Source organism: Salvelinus namaycush, chromosome 28 (assembly GCF_016432855.1).
Source record: "Salvelinus namaycush isolate Seneca chromosome 28, SaNama_1.0, whole genome shotgun sequence".
Classification (NCBI taxonomy): domain Eukaryota; kingdom Metazoa; phylum Chordata; class Actinopteri; order Salmoniformes; family Salmonidae; genus Salvelinus; species Salvelinus namaycush.
This window is the reverse complement of record NC_052334.1, coordinates 6,801,892-6,825,171: the sequence shown is the minus strand read 5'-3', so window position 1 is coordinate 6,825,171 and position 23,280 is coordinate 6,801,892. Positions and strand designations below refer to the sequence as shown.

General features: G+C 46.7%; 1 protein-coding gene across 1 annotated transcript in view; it reads left to right on the top strand.

The window, feature by feature from the left end:
* Positions 1–23,280, top strand: part of LOC120023003 (intersectin-2-like) — a 113,305-nt gene that overhangs the window by 65,220 nt on the left and 24,805 nt on the right. The window contains 16 exon segments of the mRNA XM_038966955.1: positions 38–82; positions 236–268; positions 270–337; positions 340–632; positions 4,216–4,293; positions 4,642–4,981; positions 5,165–5,289; positions 5,405–5,613; positions 5,827–5,914; positions 8,337–8,533; positions 10,820–10,875; positions 11,663–11,829; positions 11,911–11,956; positions 12,149–12,270; positions 12,626–12,722; positions 13,050–13,244. Of these exon segments, the coding sequence (XP_038822883.1) occupies positions 38–82; positions 236–268; positions 270–337; positions 340–632; positions 4,216–4,293; positions 4,642–4,981; positions 5,165–5,289; positions 5,405–5,613; positions 5,827–5,914; positions 8,337–8,533; positions 10,820–10,875; positions 11,663–11,829; positions 11,911–11,956; positions 12,149–12,270; positions 12,626–12,722; positions 13,050–13,244 (2,159 nt within the window).

Sequence of the window (23,280 nt, the reverse complement as noted above, 5' to 3'; positions counted from 1 at the left end):
AGAGGAGAGGAAAGGAGGGAGAGGAGATGAAAATGAGGGAGGAGGAGGAGAGGAGAGAGGAGGAGGAGGCCAAAAGGGAACAGCTCTTCCCTCTGCCTAACACACAGACATGCTCAAGCATTATCTGGTCTTTGACATAGGCCTGTCTGTCTTTTCCCTATCTCCTTCTCTCTCCCTCCCGCTCTCCTCCTCTCTCTCCCTCCCTCCCTCCCTCCCTCCCTCCCGTTCTCTCCAGGCGTATTAAACTGCAGAAGGAGCGTCAGTGGCAGGAAGCTGCAGAGAGAGGAGGAGGAGAGACAGAGGAGGCTGCAGGAAGAGAGAGAGGCCAAACTGAGAGAGGAGAGGAGAAGGAGACACAAGCCCGCATCTTAGCTGCTAAAGAAAAGGTAGAACGAGAAAGCAGAGCGGAGGAGAGGAGAAGACAGGAGGAAGAGGGCAGGAAGAGGAGGGAGGAGGAGAGGAGAAGACAGGAGGAAAAGGAGAGGAAGAGGTTAGAGGAGGAGAGGGAGGAAGAGAAGAGAAGGCAGGAAGAGGTGGAGAGCAAGAGGTGTAAGGAGGACAAGAAGAGATTGGAGGAGGAGAGGAAGAGGAAGGATGAGAGAGGAGGAGGCAGCAGGAGAAGAAGAGAGGATGCTGGAGGAAGAAGCGAAGAGGAGAGAGGAGGAGGCGGCGTTGCGGCAGCGTGCAGGGAAGACAGACATCCACAACAAACTGTCAGCCCTTCTTGGAGGACTAGAGGAGAGGAGGTAAGAGGAACCACTAGACTGTTCTATTAAACCTTTGTTAGGATATGGAGAGCTGATAGCCACGTGGTTGCTCTGGACAAAGTAGTGCACTTTATAGGAGGGTGTCATTTGAGATTATTATATTTTAAAATGTTAACTGAGGTGACGTCATGAGGTGCTGTTGTGTGATTGGCTGTTCAGTGGTCTGCAACCCAGGCCACAGAGCACAAGAAGTCTGGACGCTCACTTCCTTCCGGGCGCTCTACCCTTTCACCGCTCGCAACCTGGAAGAACTCAGCTTTGAAGCCGATGAGGTCATCGAGTTAGAACCATACAGATGACAATTTATTTCTGGATTTAATTCTACACTCTGCTGCTCTGTTGTCTGACCGTTGTCTGACTGTTGTGTGCCAATTCATCTGTTGTGTGTGTGTAGGTGGATGAGAGTACGGAGCGAGAGCAGGGTTGGCTGTACGGGAGTAGTCAGGGAGAGATGGGCTGGTTCCCAGAGAGTTATGTAGAGAGACAGTTAAAATCAGAGAGACCTGCTACTGTTACTACGACTACCACTGCTGGTGCTACTACTGCTGTTTATGCTGCTAAACAGGCCCTCAGACCACAGCTCTCCACCCCCATCAACACTGGGTAGGTTGGATAATATACATACACACATACACAAGATACACATCCACACACACACATAGACACCCCAACCGTTTCTAGCCATAGGTATTTCTCATAGGTGTGGAGCGTGTAACCTTTCCTCAACCCTGATGAGACATTGATATGGTGATTTAATGTAAATACTGTACTGCTGACTGAAAAGTTCATGACCTCTGACCCTTCATGTCTTCCAGGAAACCCGGGGAGATGCTTCCATGTCAAGAGGACAGAACTCCTTCACACCTACACACGCCCCTCACCCCACCCCTCGGAGCAGGTACAGGTAGAGGAGGAGTGGGACGAGCCAATTGAAGCTAGGTAGTGTTGTTTCCGTCTTTCTGTGCTCCGTTTTATTTCTTAACATATAAGGAACACTCAAAATGTGCACTTATAAATCATAACAATTTTAATCAAAATCCAGCTGTAGACAGAAGTCAAAGATCAAACATCACACATACAACTGATTTCTCTCCTTTTTTTGCAAAATAGGAAAAGCCCAAGTTATTTTATTAAGCCGAAGTCCAGCCCTTGTGATGTCACAGCATATGTCATTACCTTCTACTCATCAGACCAAGCCCATGCATACACAGCTATACAAACTTACACGAGAGATACAATAGTTCCAGTGTTTTCTAAGGGCTCAGCAGTAAATGTCCACTCCCCAAGTTGACTTATAGATGTCTGTCGACTAGTCTCTTATCTCTTTCATTCCCCTGCAAGGTTCTGTGTCTAATCTCTTTTAGCCTAGAGGTGCCTTCTCACATAGCCTAGAGTGCCTTCTCACAGACACCCTGCAATAATTCACAAATCTCTCAGATCGATTCTTTATAAGAGGCAGAGGCTAGAAAAAACTGTGGAACAATTAAACCTTATAATGAATATATATATTGTTAATCTGTAGTCTGTAATCTGTAGTCTAGGACCCTATAAATGTATTATAATAATTGTAATGCTTATGTTGTATTAATAGAAGGGGAGGGCTATAAGACCCCTTCCCCTTCTATTAATACAACATAAGCATTATCAATTATTATAATACATCAAACATTTGGTGCAGCCCCACTCATGACCCCATTTGATGAAAACCTACAGGAGGGTAACTCTCCAGGAACAGGGTTGGGGTGTGAAAACCTACAGGAGGGTATCTCTCCAGGAACAGGGTTGGGGTGTGAAAACCTACAGGAGGGTAGCTCTCCAGGAACAGGGTTGTAATGAAAACCTACAGGAGGGTAGCGCTCTAGGAACAGGGTTGGGGTGTGAAAACCTACAGGAGGGTAGCTCTCCAGGAACAAGGTTGGAGATTGATTGTTAATGTGAATGATATGTGAAAGGGCTGGAATGATTCAGTAATTTGTTTGCCACTTATGATTGATAACCAGTGTGATCTTCTGCTTCTCTCTCTGTGTGTCTAACCGGCTACTGAAGCGCTGGCCTTTTTTGTGCTCGTCTTCCTCTCTCTCTCTCTCTCTCTCTCTCTCTCTCCATCCTATTCCCCTTCCCTCTATCTCCTCCTTCACTCTCTCTCTGTCTGACCCATTCCTTTCTAATCCCTCCTGCCTTCTCTTCCTCCCTCCTCTCTTTCTCCTGGTCTGTCTTGCTGCAGTATGGGGATGCTGATGACTGTCTGCTACAGTGTCTCCTCTCTCTATTCAACTGCCTGAGTAACCTCTTCTACCTCCTAAAGGTGCTCTCTCTCTCCCTATATATCTCTGTCTCTCTCTATTCACCTGCCTGAGTAACCTCTTCTACCTCCTAAAGGTGCTCTCTCTCTCCCTATATCTCTCTGTCTCTCTATTCACCTGCCTGAGTAACCTCTTCTACCTCCTAAAGGTGCTCTCTCTCTCTCTCTCTCTCTCTCTCTCTCTCTCTCTCTCTCTCTCTCTCTCTCTCTCTCTCTCTCTCTCTCTCTCTCTCTGTGTCTGTCTGCCTTTCTGTCTGCCTTTCTGTCTGTGTCTGTCTGTCTGCCTGTCTGTCTGCCTGCCTCTCTCCCTGTCTGTCTGCCTCTCTGTTTGTCTGTCTGCCTCTCTCTCTCTGCCTCTCTCTCTCTCTCTCTGTTTGCCTCTCTCTGTTTGCCTCTCTCTCTCTCTCTCTCTGTTTGCCTCTCTCTCTCTCTTTCTCTGCCTCTCTCTCTGTCTGCCTCTCTGTTACTCGCTCTCTGTCGCTCTCTCTCTCTCTCTCTCTCTCTCTCATATATATATTATATACAGTACCAGTCAAAAGTTTGGACACCTACTCTCTCAAGGGTTTTTCTATATTGTAGAATAATAGTGAGACATCACAACTATGACATGACACATATGGAATCATGTAGTAACCAAAAAAGTGTTAAACAAATCAAAATATATTTTATATTCGAAATTCTTAAAATAGCCACCCTTTACCTTGATGACAGCTTTGCATTCTTTGTTCTACATTCTACAATGTAGAAAATAGTAAAACAACAAAGAAATAGCCTTGAATGAGGTGGTGTGTCCAAACAGTTCTGACTGGTACAGTACTGTACTATATATATATTTCTCTCTCTCCTCTTTTCTCTCTCTTTGTGTCTAAAACACTCTTCTCTGAGTTGTCCAACCCTCTCATCCCAGTGCTCGCTGTGCCATCCTGCTAGATCCTCTGTTGTTGCCAGTTCATAAAGGACTGAAGTGTAAATGTAATAGATGGTGTTGTGATTCTGAATGTGTGACCGTGTTAGTATGTGGTGAAATGTGCCCTCTTGTTGATGTGGTAACATCAGGAACTGAGAGAGAGCCAGCGGAAGCAGCAGTCGGCTCTGGATAAACTACGGAGCATCAAAGAGGACAAAGGGAGAGAACTGGAGAGACAGAGAGAGCAAGAGGAGAGGAAGAGGAGGGAGGAGGAGATGAAAAGGAGGGAGGAGGAGGAGAGGAGAGAGGAGGAGGAGGCCAAAAGGTGAACAGCTCTTCCCTCTGCCTAACACACAGACATGCTCAAGCATTATCTGGTCTTTGACATAGGCCTGTCTGTCTTTTCCCTATCTCCTTCTCTCTCCCTCCCGCTCTCCTCCTCTCTCCCTCCCTCCCTCCCTCCCTCCCTCCCTCCCGTTCTCTCCAGGCGTATTAAACTGCAGAAGGAGCGTCAGTGGCAGGAGAAGCTGCAGAGAGAGGAGGAGGAGAGACAGAGGAGGCTGCAGGAAGAGAGAGAGGCCAAACTGAGAGAGGAGGAGGAGAAGGAGACACAAGCCCGCATCTTAGCTGCTAAAGAAAAGGTAGAACGAGAAAGCAGAGCGGAGGAGAGGAGAAGACAGGAGGAAGAGGGCAGGAAGAGGAGGGAGGAGGAGAGGAGAAGACAGGAGGAAAAGGAGAGGAAGAGGTTAGAGGAGGAGAGGGAGGAAGAGAAGAGAAGGCAGGAAGAGGTGGAGAGCAAGAGGTGTAAGGAGGACAAGAAGAGATTGGAGGAGGAGAGGAAGAGGAAGGATGAGGAGAGGAGGAGGCAGCAGGAGGAAGAAGAGAGGATGCTGGAGGAAGAAGCGAAGAGGAGAGAGGAGGAGGCGGCGTTGCGGCAGCGTGCAGGGAAGACAGACATCCACAACAAACTGTCAGCCCTTCTTGGAGGACTAGAGGAGAGGAAAGGTAAGGAGGAACCACTAGACTGTTCTATTAAACCTTTGTTAGGATATGGAGAGCTGATAGCCACGTGGTTGCTCTGGACAAAAGTAGTGCACTTTATAGGAGGGTGTCATTTGAGATTATTATATTTTAAAATGTTAACTGAGGTGACGTCATGAGGTGCTGTTGTGTGATTGGCTGTTCCAGGTGGTCTGCAACCCCAGGCCACAGAGCACAAGAAGTCTGCGACGCTCACTTCCTTCCGGGCGCTCTACCCTTTCACCGCTCGCAACCTGGAAGAACTCAGCTTTGAAGCCGATGAGGTCATCGAGGTTAGAACCATACAGATGACAATTTATTTCTGGATTTAATTCTACACTCTGCTGCTCTGTTGTCTGACCGTTGTCTGACTGTTGTGTGCCAATTCATCTGTTTGTGTGTGTGTAGGTGGATGAGAGTACGGAGCGAGAGCAGGGTTGGCTGTACGGGAGTAGTCAGGGGAAGATGGGCTGGTTCCCAGAGAGTTATGTAGAGAGACAGTTAAAATCAGAGAGACCTGCTACTGTTACTACGACTACCACTGCTGGTGCTACTACTGCTGTTTATGCTGCTAAACAGGCCCTCAGACCACAGCTCTCCACCCCCATCAACACTGGGTAGGTTGGATAATATACATACACACATACACATAGATACACATACACACACACACATAGACACACACACCGTTTCTAGCCATAGGTATTTCTCATAGGTGTGGAGCGTGTAACCTTTCCTCAACCCTGATGAGACATTGATATGGTGATTTAATGTAAATACTGTACTGCTGACTGAAAAGTTCATGACCTCTGACCCTTCATGTCTTCCAGGAAACCCGGGGGAGATGCTTCCATGTCAAGAGGACAGAACTCCGCCTTCACACCTACACACGCCCCTCACCCCACCCCCTCGGAGCAGGTACAGGTAGAGGAGGAGTGGGACGAGCCAATTGAAGCTAGGGTAGTGTTGGTTCCGTCTTTCTGTGCTCCGTTTTATTTACTTAACATATAAGGAACACTCAAAATGTGCACTTATAAATCATAACAATTTTAATCAAAATCCAGCTGTAGACAGAAGTCAAAGATCAAACATCACACATACAACTGATGTCTCTCCTTAGTTTTGCAAAATAGGAAAAGTCCCAAGTTATTTTATTAAGCCCGAAGTCCAGCCCTTGTGATGTCACAGCATATGTCATTACCTTCTACTCATCAGACCAAGCCCATGCATACACAGCTATACAAACTTACACGAGAGATACAATAGTTCCAGTGTTTTCTAAGGGCTCAGCAGTAAATGTCCACTCCCCAAGTTGACTTATAGATGTCTGTCTGACTAGTCTCTTATCTCTTTCATTCCCCTGCAAGGTTCTGTGTCTAATCTCTTTTAGCCTAGAGGTGCCTTCTCACATAGCCTAGAGGTGCCTTCTCACAGACACCCTGCAATAATTCACAAATCTCTCAGATCGATTCTTTATAAGAGGCAGAGGCTAGAAAAGACTGTGGAACAATTAAACCTTATAATGAATATATATATTGTTAATCTGTAGTCTGTAATCTGTAGTCTAGGACCCTATAAATGTATTATAATAATTGATAATGCTTATGTTGTATTAATAGAAGGGGAAGGGCTATAAGACCCCTTCCCCTTCTATTAATACAACATAAGCATTATCAATTATTATAATACATCAAACATTTGGTGCAGCCCCACTCATGACCCCAATTTGACCCCAACAGTAGGTAGGTGTTCAAAATGGCCACTATGGAGATTGATGGCTCCACCACAGGTTCTAAACACAGAGGCGCATCATCACAAGACATCCAGGAATGCTTGCGAAGCAGACCAGCCCGGGATTTGGGGTTAGAGAAGTCAATCAGATATATACTATTTTTATATATAGATATATATATTTTTTAATTTAACCTTTATTTAACTAGGCACATTTTTATTTACAATAACGGCCTACCGGGGAACAGTGGGTTAACTGCCTTGTTCAGGGGCAGAACGACAGATTTTTACCTTGTCAGGGATTCGATCCAGCAACCTTTCGGTTTATAGTCTAAAACAACTATTAATCAATGAGAGAAGTGAAACATTATTTTCTCTGAATCTAATGGCACAACGTAGATCTGAGCCGTTGTCTGACGTAGTTGAACAAGCTAATACCCCAACTTCCTATTCATTTTTGTCAAAAACAACTTCTATATTGAAGGAGTGTCTTTTAGATTTGATGACCTGCACATCTGCAGTCCGGCGCGAGACGACTGTTAGACCTGAGGATGTGTTTCTGCGTATGAGCTTCGCTAGCCAACGTCACCATGACATCGCCTACAAGCGTGTCGTAACACCGCAGACAGATCATGTTGCTACCAGACCAGACCGATTCCTCTACCCTGACTACCCTATCCTGACTATCCTGACTATCCTGACTACCCTGACTACCCTGACTACCCTGACTACCCTGACTATCCTGACTACCCTGACTACCCTGACTACCCTATCCTGACTATCCTGACTATCCTGACTACCCTGACTACCCTGACTACCCTGACTACCCTGACTATCCTGACTACCCTGACTACCCTATCCTGACTATCCTGACTATCCTGACTATCCTGACTACCCTGACTACCCTGACTACCCTGACTATCCTGACTACCCTGACTACCCTATCCTGACTATCCTGACTATCCTGACTATCCTGACTACCCTGACTACCCTGACTATCCTGACTACCCTGACTACCCTATCCTGACTACCCTGACTACCCTGACTATCCTGACTATCCTGACTACCCTGACTACCCTGACTACCCTGACTACCCTGACTATCCTGACTACCCTGACTACCCTATCCTGACTACCCTGACTACCCTGACTATCCTGACTATCCTGACTACCCTGACTATCCTGACTACCGTGACTATCCTGACTACCCTGACTACCCTGACTTTCCTGACTATCCTGACTACCCTGACTATCCTGACTACCCTATCCTGACTACCCTGACTACCCCTCCACAACGCTCTGGTCAAACGCCACTCCCACTAGCAGCGGAATTCAGTCATCAGGCAAAGATTCTTCCTCATGTCTTCTCTGATTTCCCTGGTTCACTCTCCTCATGGATTTAAAAAGGAAACGGCTGGTGTTAGGAATATGATTACACCGATCTAGTACTTTTTAATCCATGAGTGAAAAACGTATTGTTTCATTACCTACAATATCCCAATTTAAATTTGACCCCTGTTCCTTCTGCTATCTACCTCTCTCTTTCTCTCCCTCAATCTTATCTCCCTCCATCACTCTCTCTCCCTCCATCCTTCCTTCTCTTGCTCTAGGTGGTGGGCAGCCTGCAGGCCCAGGCTCTGTGTTCGTGGACAGCTAAGACAGAGAGCCATCTGAACTTCAGTAAGGAGGATGTGATCCGGGTGCTGGAGCAGCAGGACAGCTGGTGGCTGGGGGAGGTCAACGGGGTTCAGGGCTGGTTCCCCAAAACATACGTCACACTTCTGGGAGATAATGACAAGACCACTGCGTAAATATATACATACACACGCACGCGTACACACCGCCCACACAAACGCACACGTACACACCTCCCACACACACACCTCCCACGCACACATACACACCGCCCACACACACACGTACACACCTCCCACACACACACCTCCCACGCACACATACACACCGCCCACACACACACGTACACACCTCCCACGCACACATACACACCGCCCACACACACACGTACACACCTCCCACACACACCTCCCACGCACACATACACACCGCCCACACACACACGTACACACCTCCCACACACACACCTCCCACACACACACACATACACACACACACACACACACACACACACACACACACACACACACACACACACACACACACACACACACACACACACACACACACACACACACACACCTCCCACACACACACCTCCCACACACACACACGTACACACTTCCCACACACACACGTACACACCTCCCACACACACACCTCCCACACACACACACAGTGAAGGAATCCAGTCGTGTGTGTGTAGAATTCAGTCACATGTACTTGAACAGGCCAAATCAAAACAGATTATCGACCATTTCGAATCCCACCGTACCTTCTCAGCTATGCAATCTGGTTTCAGAGCTGGTCATGAGTGCACGTCAGCCACGCTCAAGGTCCTAAACGATATCATAACCGCCATCGATAAGAGACAATACTGTGCAGCTGTATTCATCGACCTGGCCAAGACTTTCGACTCTGTCAATTACCACATTCTTATCGGCAGACACAACAGCCTTGGTTTCTCAAATGACTGCCTCGCCTGGTTCACCAACTAGTTCTCAGACAGAATTCATTGTGTCAAATCGGAGGGCCTGTTGTCCGGACCTCTGGCAGTCTCTATTGGGATGCCACAGTGTTCAATTCTCTGGCCGACTCTTTTCTCTGTATACATCAATGATGTCGCTCTTGCTGCTGGTGATTCTCTGATCCACCTCTACGCAGATGAAACCATTCTGTATACTTCTGGCCCTTCTTCGGACACTGTGTTAACTAACCTCCAGACGAATTTCAATGCCATTCAACTCTCCTTCCGTGGCCTCCAACTACTCTTAAATGCAAGAAAAACTAAATGCATGCTCTTCAACCGATCGCTGCCTGCACCTGCCCGCCCGCCTAGCATCAATACTCTGGACGGTTCTGACTTGGAATATGTGGACAACTACAAATGCCTAGGTGTCTGGTTAGACTGTAAACTCTCCTTCCAGACTCACATTAAGCATATCCAATCCAAAATTAAATCTAGAATCGGCTTCCTATTTCGCAAACAAAGCCTCCTTCACTCATGCTGCCAAACATACCCTCGTAAAACTGACCATCCTGCCGATCCTCGACTTCGGCGATCATTTACAAAATAGCCTCCAACTCTCTACTCAACAAATTGGATGCAGTCTATCACAGTGCCATCCATTTTGTCACCAAAGCCCCATGTACTACCCACCACTGTGACCTGTACGCTCTCGTTGGCTGGCCCTCGCTTCATACTCGTCGCCAAACCAACTGGCTCCAGGTCATCTACAAGTCTTTGCTAGGTAAAGCCCCACCTTATCTCAGCACCCGCTCCAGAAGGTATATTTCACTGGTCACCCCCAAAGCCAATTCCTACTTTTGCCGCCCTTCCTTCCAGTTCTCTGCTGCCAATGACTGGAACGAAATGCAAAAACCACTGAAGCTGGAGACTCATATCTCCCTCACTAGCTTTAAGCACCAGCTGTCAGAGCAACTCATAGATCACTGCACCTGTGCATAGCCCATCTGTAAATAGCCCATCCAACTATCTCATCCCCATACTGTATTTATTTATTTATTTTGCTCCTTTGCACCCCAGTATCTCTACTTGCACATGCATCTTCTGCACATTCTACCATTCCAGTGTTTAATTGCTAATTTGTAATTATTTCGCCACTACGGCCTATTTATTGCCTTACCTCTCTTATCCTACCTCATTTGCACACACAGTATATAGACTTTTTTCTACTGTATTATTGACTGTATGTTTGTTTATTCCATGTGTAACTCTGTGTTGTTGTATGTGTCAAACTGCTTTGCTTTATCTTGGCCAGGTCGCAGTTGTAAATGAGAACTTGTTCTCAACTAGCCTACCTGGTTAAATAAAGGTGAAGTAAATAAATAAAAACATATGTCTGCAAGGCTGCTTGTTGTTACTGGGCACGGTAGTACTGGTCTTATGATAGAAAAGTATTATTTTGTTTTATTAATGTCGTTTGTCTTGTCTCAGCCTGACATATTCTCCCCCAGATGAAGTGGAGGCCTCAGATGCTGCTCAACAGGAAGGTACTCCCTTCTCTCTCTCTCTCTCTCTCTCTCTCTCTCTCTCTCTCTCTCTCTCTCTCTCTCTCTCTCTCTCTCTCTCTCTCTCTCTCCCTCTCTCTCGCCCTCTCTCGCCCTCTCTCTGTCTCTCGCCCTCTCACTTTCTCTCTCGCCCTCTCTCTCTCGCCCTGACGCTCTCTCGCCCTGACGCTCTCTCGCCCTGACGCTCTCTCGCCCTGACGCTCTCTCGCCCTGATGCTCTCTCGCCCTCTCTCGCCCTCTCGCCCTCTCTCGCTCTCTCGCCCTCTCTCGCTCTCTCGCCCTCTCTCTCTCTCTCTCTTGCCCTCTCTCTCTCTCTCTCGCCCTCTCTCTCGCTCTCTCGCCATCTCTCTCTCTCTCTCGCCCTTGTTCTCTCTCTCTCGCCCGGCCTCTCTCTCTCACTCTCGCCCGTCCTCTCTCTCTCACTCTCGCCCGGCCTCTCTCTCTCTCACCCTCATTCTCTCTCTCTCGCCCTCGTTTGTGCTCTCTCTCGCCCTCGTTCGTGCTCTCGCCCTTGTTCGTGCTCTCTCTCTCGCCCTCGTTCGCTCTCTCTCTCTCTCGCCCTCGTTCGCTAATAAAACATTATAAAATACAGTTCTGCCTTCTCAGATGGTAATGTCCATGACTCTGTAGTGAATTGTGTCATCCAATTAAATGTCTCTGAGAGGTCATGGTTTGTATCATCCAATAAGAATGTCTCTCTGAGAGGTCATGTTTGTATCATCCAATCAGAATGTCTCTCTGAGAGGTGATGTTTTGTCTCACAAATCAGAGTACATGGCGCTGTACACCTATGAGAGCCCAGAGCCTGGCGACCTGACGTTTAGAGAGGGGGATGTGATCCTGGTGACCCAGAGAGAGGGAGAGTGGTGGAGCGGAGGCATTGGAGACCGCACTGGAGTGTTCCCTTCCAACTACGTCAAACCCAAAGAGACCGGCGTAAGATACACACACACACACACACACACGTCCTTGACTTTAATTTGTATCTGACCTTGGTTCTCTAACTTGTTATTTCAGACATCCAGCAGCTCCGGGAAGCCAGGACAGCCTGGGAAAAAGCCAGGTGAGTCAACTGGAGAAATGCATATCCACACTTTGTTCCTTTCAACACTTCCTCTAAATCTGATGTTACTCCCTACGTGTGTGTGTGTGTGTGTGTGTGTGCGTGTGTGTGTGTGCGTGTGTGTGTGGTTATGTGTGTGTGTGTGTGTGTGTGTGTGTGTGTGTGTGTGTGTGTGTGTGTGTACACGCGCAGAGATAGCCCAGGTGAGCACTGCCTACACGGCCACAGGAACAGAGCAGCTCAGCCTGGCTCCAGGACAGCTCATCCTCATCCTCAGCAAGAATTCCTCCGGCTGGTTGCTCGGAGAACTGCAGGTTGGCTCATTGATTGATTAATGGTTGTTTTAGACTCTAATGAAATAAGGCAATATGATTTTGGCTGTGTTGATTTACAGTTATTGAATTAAGATCTGATCTGATTGGTAAAAAATTACCAATTAGTGGGAAAATATCAGAATTAGGTTTCCTGTGCAGGCAGCCCAATTCTGATATTGTTTTTTCAGATTCTGATCAGATTTTTTCACATCAGATATTTTTCAGAGCTGATCTGATTGGTCAAAAGACCAATTAGTGGAAAAAAAGATCAAAGTTGGGCTGCCTGTCTAAACACAGCATTCGATTGATACATATGGTTGACTGATTGACTGATTGATCTCTCTCGGTCTCTAAGGCGCGAGGAAAGAAGCGTCAGAAGGGTTGGTTTCCTGCCTGTCATGTCAAAATGCTGGGATCTAACAGCAGCAAGTCCACACCAGCACCTCTACCAGGTAGCATACACATACACCCACAGGAAACACACACCTTTAGTAGGTAAGAAAAGTGAATGTATAGTTTACAAGGAGGCTGGTGGGAGGAGCTATAGGAGGACAGGCTCATTGTAATATCTGGAATGGAATGAATGGAACGGTATCAAACACATCACACATGTGGAAACATGTTTGATTCTGTTCCATTTATTCCATTCTAGCCAATACAATGAGGCTGTCCTGATATAGCTCCTCCCATCAGCCTCCACTGCCTCACACCTCATCCCCCCCCCCTCCCCCCCCCCCCCCCTCTCTCTCCCCCTGTCTCTTGCTCTCTCTCTCCTCCAGTGTGTCAGGTCATTGCCATGTACGACTACAAAGCAGCCAACGAGGAAGAGATGAGCTTCTCCAAAGGTCAGATGATCAGTGTGTTCGACAAGAACGACCCCGATTGGTGGAAAGGAGAGGTCAATGGGATCACCGGTCTGTTCCCAACCAATTACGTCAAGATGACCACCGCCGACTCCGATCCCAGCCAGCAATGTGAGTACATGACTATTTTGATGTTTTTCTGAAGACGTCATTTCTCAAAGTGGAATGTTCACATGACAGGGTAGGCAGATAGACACACACAATGTACATCCCAGTAGACAGATAGACACACACAAGGTCCATCCCAGTAGACAGATAGACACACACAAGGTCCATCCCAGTAGACAGATAGACACACACAAGGTCCATCCCAGTACACAAGACAGGGTAGGCAGATAGACACACACAATGTACATCCCAGTAGGCAGATAGACACACACAAGGTACATCCCAGTAGGCAGATAGACACACACAAGGTCCATCCCAGTACACAAGACAGGGTAGGCAGATAGACACACACAATGTACATCCCAGTAGGCAGATAGACACACACAATGTACATCCCAGTAGGCAGATAGACACACACAAGGTCCATCCCAGTACACAAGACAGGGTAGGCAGATAGACACACACAAGGTACATCCCAGTAGGCAGATAGACACACACAAGGTACATCCCAGTACACAAGGCAGGTATATGGACGATATGAGTAAGGCCAGTGGTCAAGGCAAGATGAGTCTAACCAGTCTAGAGGTTAGGGTAAGGGTTTACAAGTCTAAAGGATAGAGGGAGGTTAGTGTAGGGGTTTAGCAGTCTAAAGGTTAGTGGGGAGGTTAGTGTAGGGGTTTAGCAGTCTAAAGGTTAGTGGGGAGGTTAGTGTAGGGGTTTAGCAGTCTAAAGGTTAAGGGTGAGGTTAGGGTAAGGGTTTAGCAGGGTTTAGCAGTCTAAAGGTTAGGGGTGAGGTTAGGGTAAGGGTTTAGCAGTCTAAAGGATATTGGTGAGGTTAGGGTAAGAGTTTAGCAGTCTAAAGGTTAGGGGTGAGGTTAAGGGTGAGGTTAGGGTAAGGGTTTAGCAGTCTAAAGGTTAGTGGTGAGGTTAGGGTAAGGGTTTAGCAGTCTAAAGGTTAGGGTGAGGTTAGGGTGCGGTTAGGGTAAGGGGTTAGCATGGTATTATCTATTATTGAGGATCTCTGGTGAACAAGCCTATTGGGAGTCTTTCCCTGCTCTTTATTCCTGTCCACCATTTCTTCTTCTTTTCACCTGTTCATCCATCCATCCCTTGTTCTCATTCAGTTTCCTTTTACTTCTCTCCCTCCTTTCCCTCCCTTCTTTCCTCCTCTCTTCCCGTAATCTCTTTCTTTTTGTAGGGTGTTAGCATCTCCTCCTCCTCTGTCTCAGAGAGACCCGCTGTCATAGAGGCCTCACCCTTTTACTATCTTCTGACCTGTGTCTGGCCACACCTCTCTGGACCTCTGACCTTCTACCTGTGTTTTTTTATGGAGTGGGTACTCGTTATCCTTAACCACAGATCTAGGGTCAGATTACCCAACCCATAATGCTAACGTTAACCTTTAGGGGGATGAAATATACTGAACAAAAATATAAACACAACATGTAAAGTGTTGGTCCCATGTTTCGTGAGCTGAAATAAAAGATCCCAGAAATGTTCCATACGCACACAAAAAGCTTATTTCTATCAAATGTTGTGCACTAATTTGTTTACATCCCTGTTAGTGAGCCTTTCTCCTTTGGCAAGATAATCCATCCACCTGACAGGTGTGGCATATCAAGAAGCTGTTTAAACAGCATGATCATTACACAGGTGCACCTTGTGCTGGGGACAATAAAAGGCCCCAAAATGTGCAGTTTTGTCACACAACACAATGCCACAGATGTCTCAGGTTTTGAGGGAGCGTGCAATTGGCATGATGACTGCAGGAATGTCCACCAGAGGTGTTGCCAGAGAATTTCATGTTAATTTCTCTACCATAAGCTGCCCTCAACATCGTTTTAGAGAATTTGGCAGTACGTCCAGCCAGCCTCGCAACCGAAGACCACGTGTAACCACGCGAGCCCAGGACCTCCAAATCCGGCTTCTTTACCTGATCGTTTGAGGCCAGCCACCTGGACAGCAGATGAAACTGTGTAATAAAGCCCTTTTGTGGGGAAAAAGTCATTCTGAATGGCTGGGCCTGCCTCCCAAGTGGGTGGGCCTATGTCCTCCCAGTCCCACCCATGGCTGCGCCCTTGCCCAGTCATGTGAATTCCATAGATTAGGGCCTAATTAATATATTTCAAATGACTGATTTGCTTATATGAACTGTAACTCAGTAAAATCATTGACATTTTTGCATGTTGCGTTGTATATATTTTTGTTCAGTTTAACTATCTGACCCTGTGTCAGTGGGTAGGTGCAGTTCAAATCATATCAACGTTTATTTGTCACGTGCACCGAATACAACAGGTGTAGGTAGACCTTACAGTGAAATGCTGAATACAACAGGTGTAGGTAGACCTTACAGTGAAATGCTGAATACAACAGGTGTAGGTAGACCTTACAGTGAAATGCTGAATACAACAGGTGTAGTAGACCTTACAGTGAAATGCTGAATACAACAGGTGTAGGTAGACCTTACAGTGAAATGCTGAATACAACAGGTGTAGGTAGACCTTACAGTGAAATGCCGAATACAACAGGTGTAGGTAGACCTTACAGTGAAATGCTGAATACAACAGGTTACACCTTACAGTGAAATGCTGAATACAACAGGTTACACCTTACAGTGAAATGCTGAATACAACAGGTGTAGGTAGACCTTACAGTGAAATGCTGAATACAACAGGTTACACCTTACAGTGAAATGCTGAATACAACAGGTGTAGGTAGCCCTTACAGTGAAATGCTGAATACAACAGGTTACACCTTACAGTGAAATGCTGAATACAACAGGTTACACCTTACAGTGAAATGCTGAATACAACAGGTTACACCTTACAGTGAAATGCTGAATACAACAGGTGTAGGTAGACCTTACAGTGAAATGCTGAATACAACAGGTGTAGGTAGACCTTACAGTGAAATGCTGAATACAACAGGTGTAGGTAGACCTTACAGTGAAATGCTGAATACAACAGGTGTAGGTAGACCTTACAGTGAAATGCTGAATACAACAGGTGTAGGTAGACCTTACAGTGAAATGCTGAATACAACAGGTGTAGGTAGACCTTACAGTGAAATGCTGAATACAACAGGTGTAGGTAGACCTTACAGTGAAATGCTGAATACAACAGGTGTAGTAGACCTTACAGTGAAATGCTGAATACAACAGGTGTAGGTAGACCTTACAGTGAAATGCTGAATACAACAGGTGTAGGTAGACCTTACAGTGAAATGCTGAATACAACAGGTGTAGGTAGACCTTACAGTGAAATGCTGAATACAACAGGTGTAGGTAGACCTTACAGTGAAATGCTGAATACAACAGGTGTAGGTAGACCTTACAGTGAAATGCTGAATACAACAGGTGTAGTAGACCTTACAGTGAAATGCTGAATACAACAGGTGTAGGTAGACCTTACAGTGAAATGCTGAATACAACAGGTGTAGGTAGACCTTACAGTGAAATGCCGAATACAACAGGTGTAGGTAGACCTTACAGTGAAATGCTGAATACAACAGGTTACACCTTACAGTGAAATGCTGAATACAACAGGTTACACCTTACAGTGAAATGCTGAATACAACAGGTGTAGGTAGACCTTACAGTGAAATGCTGAATACAACAGGTTACACCTTACAGTGAAATGCTGAATACAACAGGTTACACCTTACAGTGAAATGCTGAATACAACAGGTGTAGGTAGACCTTACAGTGAAATGCTGAATACAACAGGTGTAGGTAGACCTTACAGTGAAATGCTGAATACAACAGGTGTAGGTAGACCTTAGAGTGAAATGCTGAATACAACAGGTGTAGGTAGACCTTACAGTGAAATGCTGAATACAACAGGTGTAGTAGACCTTACAGTGAAATGCTGAATACAACAGGTGTAGGTAGACCTTACAGTGAAATGCTGAATACAACAGGTGTAGGTAGACCTTACAGTGAAATGCCGAATACAACAGGTGTAGGTAGACCTTACAGTGAAATGCTGAATACAACAGGTGTAGGTAGACCTTACAGTGAAATGCTGAATACAACAGGTTACACCTTACAGTGAAATGCTGAATACAACAGGTGTAGGTAGACCTTACAGTGAAATGCTGAATACAACAGGTGTAGGTAGACCTTACAGTGAAATGCTGAATACAACAGGTTACACCTTACAGTGAAATGCTGAATACAACAGGTGTAGGTAGACCTTACAGTGAAATGCTGAATACAACAGGTTACACCTTACAGTGAAATGCTGAATACAACAGGTGTAGGTAGACCTTACAGTGAAATGCTGAATACAACAGGTGTAGGTAGACCTTACAGTGAAATGCTGAATACAACAGGTTACACCTTACAGTGAAATGCTTACTTACAGGCTCTAACCAATAGAGCGGAGAATAAAAAGGTATGTGTGTGTGTAGGTAAGTAAAGAAATAAAACAACAGTAAAAAGACATTTGAAAATAAGAGTAGCAAGGCTATATACAGACACCTGTTAGTCAGGCATATTGAGGTAGAATGTACTTGTGGGTGTGGTGAAAGTGACTATGCATATATGATGAACAGAGAGTAGCAGTAGCGTAAAAAGAGGGTTTGGCGGGTGGTGGGACACAATGCAGATAGCCCGGTTAGCCAATGTGCAGGAGCACTGGTTGGTCGGGCCAATTTAGGTAGTATGTACATGAATGTACAGTTAAAGTGACTATGCATATAAGATAAACAGAGAGTAGCAGCAGCGTAAAAGAGGGGTTGGGGGGGCACACAATACAAATAGTCCGGGTAACCACCTGTTCAGGAGTCTTATGGCTTGGGGGTAAAAACTGTTGAGAAGCCTTTTTGTCCTAGACTTGGCACTCCGGTACCGCTTGCCATGCGGTAGTAGAGAGAACAGTCTATGACTGGGGTGGCTGGGGTCTTTGACAATTTTCAGGTCCTTCTTCTGACACCGCCTGGTGTAGAGGTCCTGGATGGCAGGCAGCTTTGCCCCAGTGATGTACTGGGCCGTACGCACTACCCTCTGAAGTGCCTTGCGGTCGGAGGCCGAGCAATTGCCGTACTAGGCAGTAATGCAATCAGTCAAGGATGCTCTCGATGTTGCAGCTGTAGAACCTTTTGAGGATCTGAGGACCCATGCCAAATCTTTTTAGTTTCCTGAGGGGGAATAGGCTTTGTTGTGCCCTCTTCACGACTCTCTTGGTGTGTTTGGACCATTCTAGTTTGTTGTTGATGTGGACACCAAGGAATTTGAAGCTCTCAACCTGCTCCACTACAGCCCCGTCGATGAGAATGGGGACGTGTTCGGTGCTCCTTTTCCTGTAGTCCACAATCATCTCCTTAGTCTTGGTTACGTTGAGGGATAGGTTGTTATTCTGGCACCACACAGCCAGGTCTCTGACCTCCTCCCTATAGGCTGTCTCGTTGTTGTCTGTGATCAGGCCTACCACTGTTGTGTCGTCAGCAAACTTAATGATGGTGTTGGAGTCGTGCCTGGTCATGCAGTCGTGGGTGAACAGGGAGTACAGGAGGGGACTGAGCACACACCCCTGTGGAGCTCCAGTGTTGAGGATCAGCGTGGCAGATGTGTTGCTACCTACCCTCACCACCTGGGGGCGGCCCGTCAGGAAGTCCAGGATCCAGTTGCAGAGGGAGGTGTTTAGTCCCAGGTTCCTTAGCTTAGTGATGAGCTTTGAGGGTACAATGGTGTTGAACGCTGAGCTGTAGTCAATGAATAGCATTCTCACATAGGTGTTCCGTTTGGCCAGGTGGGAAAGGGCAGTGTGGAGTGCAATAGAGATTGCATCATCTGTGGATCTGTTTGGGCGGTATGCAAATTGGAGTGGGTCTAGGGTTTCTGGGATAATGGTGTTGATGTGAGCCATGACCAGCCTTTCAAAGCACTTCATGGCTACGGACATGAGTGCCACAGGTCTGTAGTCATTTAGGCAGGTTGCCTTTGTGTTCTTGGGCACAGGGACTATGGTGGTCTGCTTGAAGCGTGTTGGTATTACAGACTCGATCAGGGACATGTTGAAAATGTCAGTGAAGACACCTGCCAGTTGGTCAGCACATGCCCGGAGCACACGTCCTGGTAATCCATCTGGCCCCGCAGCCTTGTGAATGTTGACCTGTTTAAAGGTCTTACTCACGTCGGCTACGGAGAGCGTGATCACACAGTCGTCCGGAACAGCTGATGCTCTCATGCATGCCTCAGTGTTGCTTGCCTCGAAGCAAGCATAGAAGTGATTTAGCTCGTCTGGCAGCTCTACCCTTTAGCTCAGTGCAAATGTTGCGTGTAATCCATGGCTTCTGGTTGGAGTATGTACGTACAGTCACTATGGGAACGATGTCCTCAATGCACTTATTGATAAAGCCAGTGACTGATGTGGTGTATTCCTCAATGTCATCGAAAGAATCCCGGAACATGTTCCAGTCTGTGATAGCAAAACAGTCCTGTAGTTTAGCATCTGCTTCATCTGACCATTTTTTTATAGACCGAGTCACTGGTGCTTCCTGCTTTAATTTTTGCTTGTAAGCAGGAATCAGGAGGATAGAGTTGTGGTTGGATTTAACAAATGGAGGGAGAGCTTTGTACGCATCTCTGTGTGTGGAGTACAGGTGATCTAGAATTTTTTTCCCTCTGGTTGCACATTTAACATGTTGATAGAGATTTGGTAGAACTGATTTAAGTTTCCCTGCATTAAAGTCTCCGGCCACTAAGAGCGTCACCTCTGGGTGAGTGGTTTCCTGTTTGCTTATTTCCTTATACAGATGACTGAGTGCGGTCTTAGTGCCGGCATCTGTCTGTGGTGGTAAATAAACAGCCACGAAAAGTATAGCTGAGAACTCTCTAGGCAGTAGTGTGGCCTGCAATTTATCATAATATACTCTACTTCAGGCGAGCAAAATCTAGAGACTTCCTTAGATTTCCTGAGTTTCTACCTACTCTAGCACTGCTCCAGAGTCAGATTAGTTGTCATCCCCTAGAGCAGTATTTCTCAACCCTGGTCCTGGGGACCTAAAGGGGTGCACATCTTAGTTGTTTCCCTAGCACTCAAGACATCTGATTTGAAATCAAAGGCCTCATAAGTTGATTATTTGAATCAGCTGTGTAGTGCTAGGACAACAAATTAAACACTGCTCTAATGGTTAGTGTTAGCATTAGGTCATCTGATCCTAGGTCTGTGGTTAGGGGAAGCTACCTGGAGTGTCTGGTCCTTTCTGATTTTTCAACTCAATCCCCACCAACTGGCGGTCTAACCTGGGACTGACTGATCCAAGTGCTGAGATCTGTCCTGTCTAACCTGGGACTGACTGATCCAAGTGCTGAGATCTGTCCTGTCTAACCTGGGACTGACTGATGCAAGTGCTGAGATATGTCCTGTCTAACCTGGGACTGACTGATCCAAATGCTGAGATCTGGCCTGTCTAACCTAGGACTGACTGAACCAAGAGCTGAGATCTGTCCTGTCTGACTGTGGGACTGACTGAACCAAGAGCTGAGATCTGTCCTGTCTGACTGTGGGACTGACTGAACCAAGAGCTGAGATCTGTCTGACTGTGGAACTGACTGAACCAAGAGCTGAGATCTGTCCTGTCTAACCTGGGACTGACTGAACCAAGAGCTGAGATCTGTCCTGTCTAACCTGGGACTGACTGAACCAAGTGCTGAGATCTGTCCTGTCTAACCTGGGACTGACTGAACCAAGAGCTGAGATCTGTCCTGTCTAACCTGGGACTGACTGAACCAAGTGCTGAGATCTGTCCTGTCTAACCTGGGACTGACTGAACCAAGAACTGAGATCTGTCCTGTCTGACTGTGGGACTGACTGAACCAAGAGCTGAGATCTGTCCTGTCTGACTGTGGGACTGACTGAACCAAGAGCTGAGATTTGTCCTGACTGACTGTGGGACTGACTGAACCAAGAGCTGAGATATGTCCTGTCTGACTGTGGGACTGACTGAACCAAGAGCTGAGATCTGCCCTGTCTGACTGTGAAGCTGACTGAACCAAGAGCTGAGATCTGTCCTGTCTAACCTGGGACTGACTGAACCAAGAGCTGAGATCTGTCCTGTCTAACCTGGGACTGACTGAACCAAGAGCTGAGATCTGTCCTGTCTAACCTGGGACTGGATTGAACCAAGAGCTGAGATCTGTCCTGTCTAACCTGGAACTGACTGAACCAAGAGCTGAGATCTGTCCTGTCTAACCTGGGACTGACTGAACCAAGAGCTGAGATCTGTCTGACTGTGGGACTGCCTGAACCAAGAGCTGAGATTTGTCCTGTCTAACCTGGGACTGACTGAACCAGGAGCTGAGATCTGTCCTGTCTAACCTGGGACTGACTGAACCAAGAGCTGAGATCTGTCCTGTCTAACCTGGGACTGACTGAACCAAGAGCTGAGATCTGTCCTGTCTAACCTGGGACTGACTGAACCAAGAGCTGAGATATGTCCTGTCTGACTGTGGGACTGACTGAACCAAGAGCTGAGATCTGTCCTGTCTAACCTGGGACTGGATTGAACCAAGAGCTGAGATCTGTCCTGTCTAACCTGGGACTGACTGAACAAAGAGCTGAGATCTGCCCTGTCTAACCTGGGACTGACTGAACCAAGAGCTGAGATCTGTCCTGTCTAACCTGGGACTGGATTGAACCAAGAGCTGAGATCTGTCCTGTCTAACCTGGGACTAACTGAACCAAGAGCTGAGATCTGTCCTGTCTGATGTTGATCAGTCTGTTAATTGGGCACAAACTCAAAACAACAAGTGTTCCAATCGGTCTTTTTCACATGGTGTTGTATTCTATAGGATCCCTGGCTGAATCTGACTGGCGCAAACAGGTTGAAACAGATGAAACAAACTTTCACGCTCCCAAGTGATTTTCTATATTAGGACAATGTTTTGACAATGTTTTGACGATGTTTTGATGTTTGTTGTCCCTGAAGTGCAATGACCCTAATGTTTATCTAGTGTAGGAGTATTCACATCTTACCCTAAGAGGACCTGCTGGTCCAGACTTGAATTTGAGGGATCTAGTGGGTTTCTCTGTGGCTGTTCCCCTTCTTCTGTCCCCTCCCTCTGTTTGGGATGGTGGGTCTCGTTGGCTGTCCCCCTTCATCTGTCCCCTGCCTCTGTTTGGGATGGTGGGTCTCGTTGGCTGTCCCCCTTCATCTGTCCCCTCCCTCTGTTTGGGATGGTGGGTCTCTGTGGCTGTCCCCCTTCATCTGTCCCCTCCCTCTGTTTGGGATGGTGGGTCTCTGTGGCTGTCCCCCTTCATCTGTCCCCTTCCTCTGTTTGGGATGGTGGATCTCTGTGGCCGGCCCCCTTAACCTGTCCCCTCCCCCCACTCTCCTTCCTGTTTTCTCTTTCTCTGAGACCGAGCGACAGATAATTGAGCCTGCTTTTATTCTGTTTATCATCAAAGGAGTTGAGCTCACAAAGAACCCACCATCTCTCCCTGATTCTTTACTGATTCAGTAATGAGGAATAGAACCCACCATCTCTCCCTGATTCAGTAATGAGGAATAGAACCCACCATCTCTCCCTGATTCAGTAATGAGGAATAGAACCCACCATTTCTCCCTGATTATTTACTGATTCAGTAATGAGGAATAGAACCCACCATCTCTCCCTGATTCAGTAATGAGGAATAGAACCCACCATCTCTCCCTGATTCTTTACTGATTCAGTAATGAGGAATAGAACCCACCATCTCTCCCTGATTCAGTAATGAGGAATAGAACCCACCATCTCTCCCTGATTCAGTAATGAGGAATAGAACCCACCATCTCTCCCTGATTCTTTACTGATTCAGTAATGAGGAATAGAACCCACCATCTCTCCCTGATTCAGTAATGAGGAATAGAACCCACCATCTCTCCCTGATTATTTACTGATTCAGTAATGAGGAATAGAACCCACCATCTCTCCCTGATTCAGTAATGAGGAATAGAACCCACCATCTCTCCCTGATTCAGTAATGAGGAATAGAACCCACCATCTCTCCCTGATTATTTACTGATTCAGTAATGAGGAATAGAACCCACCATCTCT